The following is a 14,262-nucleotide window of genomic DNA, read 5'->3' as shown; positions in this document are numbered from 1 at the left end:
TGAAATCAAGTGATCTGGTAGGTTTAAAGATGACAAAATATTTCAGTCTTGAATTTGGCAGTCCAGATGGAGGAGTTCAGAGTTATAATGAGAATACTTCTACTGAGACTTGATTTCAACAAAAGGTAGTTAACAGTATAATCAGAATTTTATCTTCTTTTTAACAAGGCAAGTACCAGCAACTGAGTTACTTGGCCACATGATGTAAGTGGAGCTGTTTGCAAGAATGAAACAAAGTCCAAATTTTACAGCTCAATGTGAACCTTTCCAATTTAAACACTGCTAAAAGCATAAACCTATTTTACAGGGCACCATTTGGGCCTGCTGTTAAGTCTTCATCATTAGTTTTATCAAAGCACCATTCTGAGATTTACAATTAAGATGTTCAAGAAAGCTGTCACAGTAATGAAGGACAGAGAGTCCCAGTTTAAAAGTAGAAACAGAGGCAAGTATTATGTCAAAGAAGATGCATCTCCAGAAAAGTCTGCCTTCATCCTCCAAGTAGTTTATGATCTTAAGTTTAATGAGAATGAAGTGCATGTATTCATCATCCTCCAAGTAGCTTATGATCTTAAGTGTAATGAGAATGAAGTGCATGTATTCATCCTGAAACTGCTTACACCTGAACGACACTGCTAATGGCTTTCTGAAAAATTAAGTCAATAGGCATTAACTGTATAACATTTTTATTTTACTGTATTGACATTTTATGCACAAATATTTTATCAGAGTAAAAATAGAAAATAATTGTTTCATGTAAAATTACCAAAAAAATGCAAAACACAAAAGAAATACATAATTATTAGCAGAGTATAAGTGTCTTTATTTAAAGAGTAAAAATTATGCAAAAACCCTTCTGTTTTACAAAAAATTGGGAATATTCTTTCTATGTTTTCCTTCTGGCAGCAACAGAACCACCTTTGACAATATATTCTACATCTTTTATTTTATTGAAGACATCAAGTTAGTCACAGATTTCTCCCTCGGATACAGAGAATGTGACAGTGATTTTACACCATTTGAAAGATTCCTTCTTTGCTAATTAGAACACGGTGGAAAAGGAGGTGATCCCACAATGAAGAACCCAAAGAACTGTCACACCTACTGAAAAGCTGCAAAATAATCAGGTGTATTTACAAAGAAAATGTGGTATACCAGACGTTTCCCCTAGAGGGCTTACCATGTAACAAGACTATTCAGGGGAATAAAGTATTGATAACCAGCTTTCAATTTTGCTGCTAGTTAATCCTCCCATAGCCCAGTTTGATCCAGACAGCTGATATTTTAAGCTTCTCTTCTTTTTATACTGTATTTTAAATAAAAAGGCCTCCATGAACTCTGCTAAACAAAACCAGTGACTTGTATCAAACTTGTAACAGAGCAGTGTTATACACATCATTGCTGCCACTGAACTATTGGCTTCATTTTAGATCTTTGATTCAAGTGAACCTGCATCTACTTGCATAAGTCAAACACTTGCCAACTGGTGGAATCAGGTTACTGTATCAGTAATGAATGGATTGATGGCTGACTTCTTGTGACAGACGCATTCATTGTTTTGCTCAGGGCTTAAGATTTTTTTCAAATACAAAATAAACCCAGCATACTCCGTAGGTGAAGTGCTTTAAGAGCTCAAGAATGAAAATGATATCAAGAGTTACTGAAAGAACCTGGCAAAAAAAAAAAATTCAGAATCATGGTGATGATGATAAAAGTAGGCCAGACCTACATGGAAGATTTCTTGTTAAACAAAAACTATCTGCAGGTGAATATCCACCTATAAACAGTTTTGCCCTCAATGCATCTTTAAAATACACAAGTCTTCTGTGTACTTTGACCTCTGCCTGCAAGCATGACCAGTCCTTTCCAGATCAAGAGCAACAGTCCAGTGCTCTCACTACTCAGTATAAACACATTTTGTTTAGAACGTCACTGTACAAGCACTTTTCATGTAAGGTGTAAGAGCAGCTTGATCCCCCCCAGAATTAAAAGGTTTCCCTTATACATTTGCATTTTAATTGTTACCAGAGGGGGATTACTTAGAGAAAAGTGGAAAAAATGCATTGGTGACATAATACTTACACTGTTTAACAACATGAAGAGGCAAAACCAAACCTAAAATCGCATAATTTTCAGCCACCAAAAGAAACAGTCTGATAGGCATCAGTACAGAAGCTCAAAAGCTGCAGCCTACTTTTTACTGCATGTGAAAGTTTGCACAAAGTACTCTCCGTAGTGCAGAATTCACAATACATTCCAACTATTTCTATTCATCATCCAGACTTCAAATTGCACCCAGCTCTGAAGCATGCATTTGGCTTGTGAAGCTTCCAAAAACACCACTTGAAGTTCAGAAAGAAACTGATTTTAAATAAAACACACATCTTTCTATTTCAATATATGTCAGACTGTACAATAATTTGGAAATCAAACTTCAGTTCTCTGTAAAACTATTTTCAACTTGCATTTTGTTTCTAAACAGGGACTACTGACTGTGATTAACGTAAGTCTTCAGTTACTAAGGCTGACTACCGAGCAGGTATAAGCACCTTGCAGAACAGAGTATTTACTGCTCCCCCCCCTCCCCCTCCCCCCCCCCCAACTACTCTTTGGGTGAGGGCAACTTTCTCAAGTTTTAAAATCACTTGATGGGGGTGGCAGTGGGGAAGATGTTTGTCTTCACTTGTTGCTAAATGGCTAGCCTTAACAGTGTTTTTCAAAACAGGGAAGTATTTGCCCTCATATATGCATGTTATCTACATATTACAATGAAATACTCATAATTGGCTTTTCACCTAAGCCAGATCTAAACCTGGATCTCCTTCAGCACTGATCTCCAGTTCTGTCTACTCTTAGTTTCCCTTGCTTATAAACACAGAAGCTATTTTAAGAACCTGATGCTTTGTAACGTTTAATGAGCCTTTTGGTTCTGCTTGATTAAATGCAAATAATGAACATATTTAACTTTGAAAGTATCGAACGCCATTTGGTAGTTCAGCAGAGAACAAAAGACTGGAAAGGACTGAGTTCACGCAAGCGATCAGCCTGCTTTCTGCAGGTACTCCATTTTTGTAAAAAGTGCTGCAAGAATTACTTTGTACAGCTGTGGACACAGAGCGCTGACTAGTTCCACCTTCCTCGCCCATTTCAGATGGCATACCACAGAGGCCCTGGCTTAAAGCTGCAGAAGCTGTGGTGATCCCTTAACTTATATTGAAATAAATGCTGTTAAAGGATCCAAATTTATGCAAGTCCCAGTTCTTTATAGAAAATCATGCTCTATTCTTTTTTGTACTGTCAAGAAACAAAAGTAGTTTCTAATTCTGACAAAGGTAAGAGCAGCACCTGCTCTGGTTATATAGGAAAGGCCTCAGGTTTCCACTTTCAGTTCCTAGTGCTTAATTATCTTTCTCTGTTTGCAGGGATGCTGTAGCTAGTGCCACTGCTGTAACTGGCTGTGCAATGCCATGGAGCTGCATCTTGGCGAGTTTCTTCTGCTCACATTCCGTGACCAACCGATTCAACTCCCCTGCGCTGTATCCAATGAGAGTTTTCAAGTCGCAGACGAATTTGTACACAAACCTCTTGCCTTGCACTTTGCAGATCATGTCTCCATCATAGTAATACCTGCAACAAATAAATAATAAAATCAGTGTATATTTTCAACATCTGTAACTTCCATACACATTGCCTAGTTACTTAGGGTCACACAGAAGTCAAAATATGAAACTTATTAAGATTACCATATAATTTCGTGCACCAAGGTACTATTTAGGCATTTTCTTACATGAGAAAAGGAAAGAGGGTTGAAAATTGTCCCTGCAACTTGACACATTAAAGAGAAGCAAAATATAGTAATTATTCTATAGGTAGTCTGGACGCACCAGAAATGAAGGTCTTAGAGCAGTTTAAAAACAGACTGGGGGGAGAACAAGTTTTATTTAGAGTTTGCCTTAATAACAAAATGTCGCCTCTCCCCCTCATTAGTCCTTTGCTTTCTTTATTCTTGTCTTTGCTTTTCTGAAGAAAAAATTCATGTTGGAAACAGTTTGAGAATTAGCACTGTAGTACCTATGATACTGAAGCTGCTCTCTCCCTACTGTTTTCAATGATGGAAGTTAAACTATAAAAGCATGTTTGTTTATTTGTTTATAGCTCATATACTGGCAAAACTACATCCTTCATCTTTATTTACAACTAAAAGTAACTTCTCTAACTATGTGTACTTTTTACATTGTGCCACAAAAGAATCATCAGACTAGGCAGAAATGAAGAAAAGACAACAGTCTGTATGACCCACTGCATTCCAGAGACATTATAAAACTTTAGGTGATACCAATAAGACAGAAGTTCGAATTTTACAGTTTTGTTGCTGTTCTTGTCTCACCGCAGGCAGTAATAGAATGCATGTCACGTATCTCATTAAGAAAGCCTAAGTGCCTGGCACATTACTTGGACTTGATGAGCTTAACAAGCTTGTGATAAATTTGGAAAAAAATCAAAAACAACCAATACCCCCCCCCCCAATTTAATTTCCTCAAAACCATCACCCAAATGTAGTACAAATCAGCCCAGATTCCTTGACTGTCTAAACTCAGTCCCCTGAATGCCATGCTTACAAAGCAAAGATGGTCATTCACCAGCAAAATAACTCAATTAAAAGACTAACTTCTGTCTCCCAGCTCTAGCGGAAAAGGTAAGTTACTAAAGAACGCAACCAAATTTCCTCAGACACCTCAAATTCTGGAAAAACAAAACCACAAACCAAACAAAAAAAAAAAAAAGCCAGAAAAAAAAAGCCTTTCAACTTCTTACTTTTGGGGTCAGGATCCAAGCAACAGGACCAAAGCAAAGACAGGATGAGAGAGGCTTTATAGAAAAAATACTGAGAAACCTGCTGGTTGCTGATGTCATACAAGAAGCCACAGAGGTCTGTTACAGTGTACAAGAACTGTCAAATCAGCTCTGCTATTGCTCTGCAGGTAAAGTTTGGTCTGTTTGTCAAAGCTCACCTTCACCTTCCTCCTGAATGACACATAGTTATATAAAAGCTTCCTCTTTGGTCCTCCTCACTTCACCTCCCCCAGGCTACCACCTGTGCCTCCCTCAACTCCTCTCTGTTCTCTTCTCCATATCATTATGCTTGCTCTTAACTGCTACTGCACTCCCACTCAGCACTTCTCCACACCAGCCCCAGCCTGCAAAGCACCCTCTTTGCACCACCTGAAGGACCTGTTGTTGTATGGTGTCCACCACATCCAGCCTCCTAGCAAGGCAATGAGGATTAGTTGTAATGGGTTAGATGAACCCTGCAACCTCAAGGGTGGGAGGATGACTTATGCTCAGTTTTGAAGTACAGTCTTGCAGTACTGTGCAGAACTGAGGAAGGATGTGCGATATCCTGGTGTATCCCTTCTGTGTGAAATAACAGTATAGCTTAGAGCGTGGGAAACTGGGCAGGCATTCATGTTCAATGTGATAGGTACTGGGCACCAAGAAATTGGGGAACTGGGAGCTGTGCTCACCATGTCAATACAAAGAAAATCAGAGTTCGCAAAATGTGGCCACGGCACATTTGCACATATGCCAAGTGCCACTGGATAATTTTAAGCTATTTGACGCTGTACAAACATTCACATTTACATTGTATTATAACACCTGTGCCAAAATAGTGCTGTAGAAAAAATGCTTTACATAACTGAATGTCTTCAAATGATCAAGTCTGCATTACTGATATGACCAGAAACAAAAAGGACAACAAGAAATTAGTCTGCCCAAAACCATGCAAGATTCCCACGTCTTGTGCTAGAAACATTCAAGCTAAAATTGAGGCAATGTAGCCAGAGCAATTTTTCAATATTAATTTGAATGGATTTCTGATTACAGCATTTGCTTATTCAAAAGTCTAGAAAGAATAATACCCATGTTTACAAAACCTTAGTTATTGGAATGTTCTGAGTCACATGAAAACTTTGTTTCAGAGTAATAGAGCGGATGAAGTATTTTTCTTCAAGTCTCACTTCCCTACTGGATAACTAAACAAATGGTGATTTTAGAAAATTTACCAAGGTGTATGTATCAAAAAGAGCTTCTCTTCCATTGTCTTACCCTGCTCAGGTTTCCATACTGCCTGGTTTTCCTACAGCTGAGCAGAAGAACAAGCATATTTCTCAATAATATCAACATCATTTTCTATATTAATCAACAATTGACAGAGTAATTTCAGTACATTAGGAAACTAAATATATTAACATTTAAGAAAACTTTAGCTCGGCAACAGTCTTTATCATGTGAGTAGCAAGAGACGTTAAATATCCCTTCAGACATTCAAGTGGTTAGAGAACACGTCAATATTGATTCAGCTGCCAAAATGGAAACATTCTGAGGAATGATTTCTGTAATTCTGTGACTAAAATATAAATGCAAAACTTCTCTAATACTGATTTATGCAAATTACTGTGAAGACATCTGGTTAATATCCCAGTGATAACATTATTCTAAAGTTCTTCAGCTGCCTTTGAGATCTTCTGCATAGTTTATTGACACACACACCCCCCCCCGAAATTAGCATAATTTACACCGTTCTTATGTTCGAGGAAATTTTCACATATATCTTCAGAACACAAAGGCATACATTCACAAAATCAGGTTGGAAATCTGGGAATGGTATTGCAACAATACAGGCTGGGGAGCAGCTCCACTGGAAAGGCCCTGCTTTGGGCCACACTCTCCTTGAGGCCCTTCTCACCCATGGGATTCTGTGATCCTCCAAAAAATTTAACAGCCTAATATATAAATAATGCAAGAGCAGTCATACAAGACCAGACTAAAGATCTATCTAGAACAGGACAGACTCCAACAGACCAAAAGAGAACACGTAAGAAAAAGCATGAAACTAGAGTAGGCATCTATTGATGCTCTTCCTTGCTCTCAGTGATTTGGGCCTCAGGAACTCATGGAAGTTGCATCTTTCTTTTGTTAATTTGTCCACTTACCTCTCAAACTTACAAAATAATTTGGGCATCCACAATACTCTGTCTAAAGAAGTTAGGAGACAAACAAAAGGATGTAATTTAGTTGTGTATTTGGTGCCTGCCAGTTTCTTCTGATGCCTCCTGTTCATGTACGGGCAGCCATTCTTTACTGACTCTATGCCATTCATGGTTTTCCAGACCTGGGTCCTCCCCAGTGAAAGTACTCATTCACCCTTGTGCATATTGATTTTATTTAAAACCTCCCCAAAAGCCTAAAGGAAGCCAGATTATGGTAACTTTACCATAATTTCTCACACAGCTAGTCTTAAACAGAAGTCAGATTTTTTTTTTAAACAGTGCTAGATGTGTATACTTCCTTTAAAAAAAATAATGTAGCCGAATGTGAAAATGCTGAACAGTAAATCTTAGATCTCAGACTAACTTCACTCATATAAAAAGAGTTCCTAAAACTGCTTAAGTAATTTGCAGGATTAGGCAATACGTATCTTTCTTTAAAAGTAAGTCAGTAATTCTGCGTATTCAGATATCTTCTTCTTTAAGGGAAAAAAACCCAAACCAAAACCCAACAGAAAAACCCAACAACTCAAACAAATACCTCACCCCTAAGACTAGTACAATCTGATGGGAAGGAGTAGCTTCAGAGGATCTGAGAAGATCTGTTTATGCCTTTATTAAAAAAGCTGCAAGTCTTGCATTATGATAGTTGAAATTGCAAAGTGGAAGCAGACCACTTCATACCTGAGCAGTTCCTGAAGTTTCTTACCTCAAAGCTCGACTAAGCTTCTCATAGTTCATAGTGGGTTTGTTTTTGCGCTGTCCCCATTTTTGTGCAACCAGTTCTGGTTGATTCAGTTTAAACTCTCCTTCATCACCAACCCAAGAAATACAGTCCCGAGCATCTTTGTCAGTGAGAAGTTCTAACAAAAACTGCCACAACTGGATCTGGCCATTGTTTCCTGTTGAAATGCAAATAACAAGATCCATTTAAATTAGTCCTTTTTATAGTCCCTTCATATCTAAAATTTTCAACCAACATATTAAAGCAGACCAGCATAGACTGTATGATGGAAAAAATACTTGCACTTAGTTAATTTCTTCTAATTATTCTCTTGTACAAATTTCGAATTTTCTTGCAAAGTCATCAGAATTAATCTATTAAAGGGAAACTGAGGAATACAGAAAAAATAAATACATAAAGATTTCTCACAAATCTGCTCCTACGACTTCAGGAAAAAAACCCAACCCATTATGTAACACTAAACAGAGTCATTTAGACATATATCTGTCCCTAAAACAAAACAGATGTAGAGCTGCTTGTTCCTCTTCAGGCACTCACATACACATACAAAATAGAAGTTGCTTTTTGAAAAAATAGTTTAGTCTCCAATTTCCCCACTGATGTCAGCTGATAAAATCTTGGCCTAAGAATCCTAAATGACATCAGAACAGGCTTTTATGGAGAGTTTAAAATGAATAAAAATTCAAGGGCAAGGAGAGTATTAAACAGAAAAAATCAGAACAGTGAGAGAACCAAAGCAAAATTGTCCACAGGAAGGCCATGAAGATGCTCAGAGGGCTGGAGCACTTTTCCATGAAGACAGGCTGAGAGAGCAGGGCTCGTGCAGACTGGAGAAGACTCAGGGGAGATGTTACAGCAGCTTCCAGTGCCTAAAGGGAGCTGGAGAGGGACTTTTTACAAGGGCATGTAGTGACAGCACAAGGTTAAACTGAAAGACAGGAGATTTAGATGAGATATTAAAAAGAAGTTATTTACTATGAGGGTAGTGAGGCACTGGCATTGGTTGCCCAGAGAAGCTGTGGCTGTCCCATCCCTGGCAGTGTTCAAGGCCAGGTTGGATGGGACTCTGAGCAACCTGGTCTAGTGGAAGGTATCCATTATCATGGCAGGGGGATTGGAAACACAAGATCTTTAATGTTCCTTCCAACCCATTCTGTGATTCTATGAAAAATCACAGCAAGAAAAAGTAAGATAAATTGAGCTATCAATAATCAAAGAGAAATATGTGCGAATAACAGTAATCCCAAAAATAAACTGCAGATTCAGTGTGTAGTTTTCCTGAAGGTGCATTCATTTAAAAAAACAAGAAATCTGAGACTTGTTAAATTCTAAAGTCACTAACAGAGCGGTGTGGAAACAAGTATAGGCTAGGATTCCACAACATGTAGCTTATTTTCTCCCCTTTCTGCAAATGGAAAGCGGAAAGAAGTTAAAAGCTTGAATAAATGCTATGCATGGTTTGAGAGGACAGTTATAGAAACAATCTTAGGCATTTTATTTGCTGCAGGACTCAAAAGCTGCAGCACCACACAGTGCCTCCACGAGGTAACCAACCTGCCAGTTGCTGGTATTATATTTTGTAGTTCCAGTCCTCTTCATACCACATGGACTTCTACAAACACCACATGCAGAATGACAAAGATGTGTTCTACAAAACTGTAATTCAACTTAATGAGTGTTTACTGCACTTGCATTTAAAAATAATGGAGACAATACCTGTTCTGTTCCCAGGGGAACTTCTGTCTTCCCCAGAGATCCTTGGAGCTCTCTGTACTTTAGCTGCCTTTGCACTGCTGTTTATTACTTTAATGGTGGTTGGGGTAGCAGGCTGAACAGATGCTGGAATAATCTGCACAGCTGTAAAGCAGAGAACATTGCAGAACATCAACTGTAAATTGTTGGCACAGAAACAGACATAATATTTCTTATCTGCATTATCATATCATCTATGAGCTAGTTTTTTCCTTTGCTAAAAAGATATACTGTAGAAGTCACATTGCTAAGAATAATTTACAGACTTTTTACCTCTTACAGTGGAAATTGTTGTTTTAGACGCATAGTAGAGATGCCACAATACAGATGAAACATCAGCTTTAATTTACTATCATATGTATTATATGTTTCCATAAAAAAAAAAACCAACAAAACAGACCCTCTCATGCCTTCGTTTTCATCTTTATGTTGTTCTCTGTATGATCTACCCTAATGCATTTTTCTCAGTGGTCACTGTACAGCCCTAAATACCTGCTGTTTCAAACAGCAATTAAACACCCTTCTACTGCAATGGTGTAAGAAGATGCAAATGCTCCACTGTAGGTGGCTTTAACTAGACGCAAACCCAGGATGTAATGCATGGTCTATTTAAGCTGCTTAGAAGTATGCTGAAAATTGATTAATTTCAATAATTCATGACACTGCTTCAGCTGGAAGAATGAGTGTCAGATAACTTCAGTTACTTTAATATATTATTTCTAATATTGGTTTCTAAGGAAGACCTCTTTTCCACATCTCCTTTCAGTTTTTAGAGACACTTTCTTTTGAAATCATAATATTTTAATACATCCATTCATTAATTCAATATATCATAGAATCACAGAATAGTTAGGGTTGGAAAAGACCTTAAGATCATCTAGGCTGGAACCAGAGGAGGGATTCCAACCCTCCTGCCATGGGCAGGGACACCACACACTAGACCATGTCAACCAAAACTCTGTCCACCTGGCCCTGAACACTGACAGGGATGGAGCATTCATCACTTCTTTGGGCAATCTGTTCCAGTACCCCACCACCCTCACAGTAAAGAACTTCCTTATACCTAAGCCAAACTTCCCCTGTTTAAGTTTGAACCTGAAAACTTATAATAGAAAATATAACCTAAAAACCCAGAACTACTCAAGACCTCAAATATGTATCCTAGACAGTTTATTTCAAGAGAGTGGAAAACTGACCATCCAAAAGTAAAAGTGAAAACTCTCATAGTTCAGGTCACACACCACCTTTCTGACAGTAACAAGATTTCGAGAAACCCAACATTTTGCTCTGAAGTTTAAAATATGCTCTCCTCCCCTCACCAAGTAATGTGCCACCCCTCCCCTCCCCTCTCTCTCTCTTTTTTAAGAGAGTGATTTTTTAAATGTTGCACTATTATAGTGCTGAACCAAAGTGCTAAACGTGCAAACAGTTAATTGTGCAAATTAACTGCTGACACAAGTACTTACGCTGATCAATAGTAACAGTTGCTATTTCTCCGGAGTGTTCTTGGCTAGCCAACACATCTGCAAATTAAGAAAGAAACCCAAGTTTTTATTTAATCACAAACTGCAAATCACCTGAAGATCAAGAACTTTCAGATTTCATATCAGAAAAATTCAAAATATGGTAACAGTTTTAAAGAGACATGCATAGCTCAGGGTCTTATGAGCAGAGACATTTAATGTCTGCCATTCAATTTATAGAAATAAGGACATACATTTCAAGGTGAATTTCAAGGTACATATGCATTCTCCATCACCTAAAAGCCTTAGCTAATTCATGCAAATGAAGATGAAAATAGTTTTTAGTCTGCAAAGTTACATTCAAGCATGGTAAATCTGAAATGAACATATGTATTATTGCATCATGAGTATAAACACATCACTTTATCAGTTGTGTACTAAGGATTTCATTGCCTACGCTTAATAATCTTCACTTCTATATGACACAGAGATGTACATTAAATAACTCCCAATCAATATTTAATTATAAAACTATCAAATTTGGGAGATGCACAAACTAAGAATTTTTATTAAAAACAAAGGAGGAATTACCAGTCATTACTTCCTATTAGTTAGGAAGTTTAATAAAAGATGGGCAAAAAGCGTTCAGTGTGCAGACATTTTTCATAACAGCAGACACTTTCAATAATACCTCCTGTCATCCTGTATTGATACCCTCATTTTTACTGCCAATATTAGAATCATAGAATAGTTAGGGTTGGAAAAGACGCCTCACACTAAACCATGTCACCCAGAGCTCTGTCCAACCTGGCCTTGAAAAACAGGGATGGAGCATTCACAACTTCCCTGGGCAGCCCATTCCACTGCCTCACCACCCTCACAGTAAAGAACTTCTTCCTTATATCCAATCTAAACTTCCCCTGTTTAAGTTTTAAACTGTTATCACTTGTCCTATCACTAGAGTTCCTAATGAATAGTCCCTCCCCAGCATCCTTATAGGCCCCCTTCAGATACTGGAAGGCTGCTATGAGGTCTCCACGCAGCCTTCTCTTCTCCAGGCTGAACAGCCCCAACTTCCTCAGCCTATCTTCACATGGGAGGTGCTCCAGTCCCCTGATCATCCTCGCGGCCCTCCTCTGGACTTGTTCCAACAGTTCCAGGTCCTTTTTATGTTGAGGACACCAGAACTGCACACAGTACTCCAAGTGAGGTCTCATGAGAGCAGAGTAGAGGGGCAGGATCACCTCCTTCGACCTGCTGGTCACACTCGATGCAGCCCAGGATACGGTTGGCTTTCTGGGCTGTGAGCGCACACTGCTGGCTCATGTTAAGTTTCCCATCGACCAACACCCCCAAGTCCTTCACTGCAGGGCTGCTCTGAATCTCTTCTCTGCCCAGCCTGTAGCTGTGCCTGGGATTGCTCTGACTCAGGTGTAGGACCTTGAACTTAGCATAGTTAAACTTCATAAGGTTGGCATCAGCCCGTATTAAGTAGAAGGAAAACAACTGCTCACAATTGTTTTCATCTTGAAAGAAAGAAAGGAAGAATGAAAAGAAAAAAGGAAGAGGGGAATAAGTAAAATCAGTTACAGAAAAATCTCCCATACACTTTCGAAGCAGCTCCAAATGGCTCCACAGGATCTCTCCCCGTGGGACACGCTGGAAGAAGTCTTCCTGACTGAGGCTACATAGCTCCCGCCCAGGAATGCTGAGTGCGTTGAGGTCAATGTCAGTCATACTGAACTCCTTCATCACCCACACCACCCAGTGGAGCACCTGGTCTGTTGACCACTGCACAGGGTCTGTAAAAAGAGAGAAAAAATTGCAAATAATATTATCTATTGCAAGATTCCTCCTCAATTGCATAATAACTTCTATAAAAGTAAATACAGAATATCAAGAAGCACATTGTCGTGGTTTAAGCCCAGCCAGTAATTCGGAACCATGCAGCTGCTCGCTCACTCCCCCCTGCTCCCAGAGGAGAATCAAAAGAATGTAAATCCTATCTACGGGTGCATTCCCAGCATCTGGCCTACGATAGATCATCTCTAGAATGGCTGATTCCGTCCAAGGACTGGATGCCTTTCTCTATTGTGGTCCAATTGGCTGACACATAACACCACCCTTGTAGGTAAACCTTTCCTTCACAGCTGCCAAGAGCTGCCTCCAAAGGCTGAGTGCTTGTTTCGCTTCTGCAATTGCTTTGTCAATCCCCCCTTCTCTAGCAAGTGATCCCAGGTGCTTGGCTTCCCTACCTTCCAGTTCATGACCGTTGGCCCCACTGTCCCAGCACTGGAGCAACCAGGTAATGATGTGCTCACCTGGAAGATGGATGAAATCTTTTTGTGTATTCCACAGCTCGGTTGAGGTCTGGGATTGAGAAGTTACCTCTTCCTCTTAACTCCTGTAGTAACTCCTGTTCAGATGCTGTCTCTTCTAGTACATGGATTGCTTCTTCATCTTTCTTCACTGCATGGGTTGCTTTTTGCGGCTATTGTTTGCTTTTCCCCTTGCTTATAGGGGCAACTGATATTGGTATGGATTGGCCATTTGGTTCAGCTGCAGTGTCTGTTGTCGGGGTTGGTGTAGCTGCTGTGCTTGCGGGTTGAGTGGCTGCATTGTCTGTTGCTTTGTCATCAGATCCAGAGACATCTTTTTCCAGATGCTCTGTAGGCATAGGTCAAGCCCCAGCACGTTGCCATGATTTGTCCCTCTCTGGTATGACCAGAATGACAACACACCTCATTTAAGTGTTTTACTTTTTTTTTCAGATTTTGCACTTGTTCGGGGGTGAAGTTCCAAAGCGCTGGAGGGGCCCACTGGCCTAGACAATTGCCAATACTGTCCCACACATCCTGCCACTCATGACTATCCAGCCTCGGGGAGAATCTCTTGGTGGTCCTTGTAGATCATAATTTAACCTTAGACAAGACCTGAGCCTGACCCTCCTTAACTTTTGAGATCAGATGAAATAGAGCATTCTCAAGGTGGTATGGCCGTGGGTATATCGCATCCCCTACTATGCACCAGCCTCTGGGAAGATCGAACGGTACAATGAGCTGTTAAAAACTACAGACAGCAATGGGTGGTGGGACTTTCAAACACTGGGATACACATTCAGCAAAAGCCACCTAGTTGGTCAACACCAGAGGATCTGCCAACAAGGCTGTCCCAGCCCAATCAGAACTTTTACATACATAGAGGGGGACAAAGTTCCAGTGGTGCACATAAACAATTTGCTGGGGAAGACAGT

The 14,262-nt window shown here is 39.5% G+C and overlaps 1 protein-coding gene across 3 annotated transcripts in view; it reads right to left on the bottom strand.

The window, feature by feature from the left end:
* Positions 1 to 669: 669 nt before the first annotated feature.
* GABPA (GA binding protein transcription factor subunit alpha) overlaps positions 670 to 14,262 on the bottom strand; it is a 27,483-nt gene continuing 13,890 nt past the window's right edge. For 2 of the 3 annotated variants that reach the window (XM_062622129.1, XM_062622128.1), the window contains exons 6-10: positions 12,617 to 12,811; positions 11,013 to 11,069; positions 9,511 to 9,651; positions 7,759 to 7,951; positions 670 to 3,627 (exon numbers count right to left, since the gene is read on the bottom strand). In XM_062622129.1, coding sequence (XP_062478113.1) covers positions 3,399 to 3,627; positions 7,759 to 7,951; positions 9,511 to 9,651; positions 11,013 to 11,069; positions 12,617 to 12,811 — 815 coding nt within the window. In that variant the 3' untranslated portion in view covers positions 670 to 3,398. The remainder of the gene's footprint in view (positions 3,628 to 7,758; positions 7,952 to 9,510; positions 9,652 to 11,012; positions 11,070 to 12,616; positions 12,812 to 14,262) is intronic. The other variant, XM_062622130.1, reaches the window with a different exon arrangement.

Source organism: Pezoporus occidentalis, unplaced genomic scaffold (genome assembly GCF_034315485.1).
Source record: "Pezoporus occidentalis ecotype Australia unplaced genomic scaffold, CSIRO_AGI_Poc_V1 ctg24, whole genome shotgun sequence".
NCBI classification, from domain to species: domain Eukaryota; kingdom Metazoa; phylum Chordata; class Aves; order Psittaciformes; family Psittacidae; genus Pezoporus; species Pezoporus occidentalis.
Note: the sequence above shows the minus strand (reverse complement) of the source record. Positions and strands in the feature narration are given on the sequence as shown.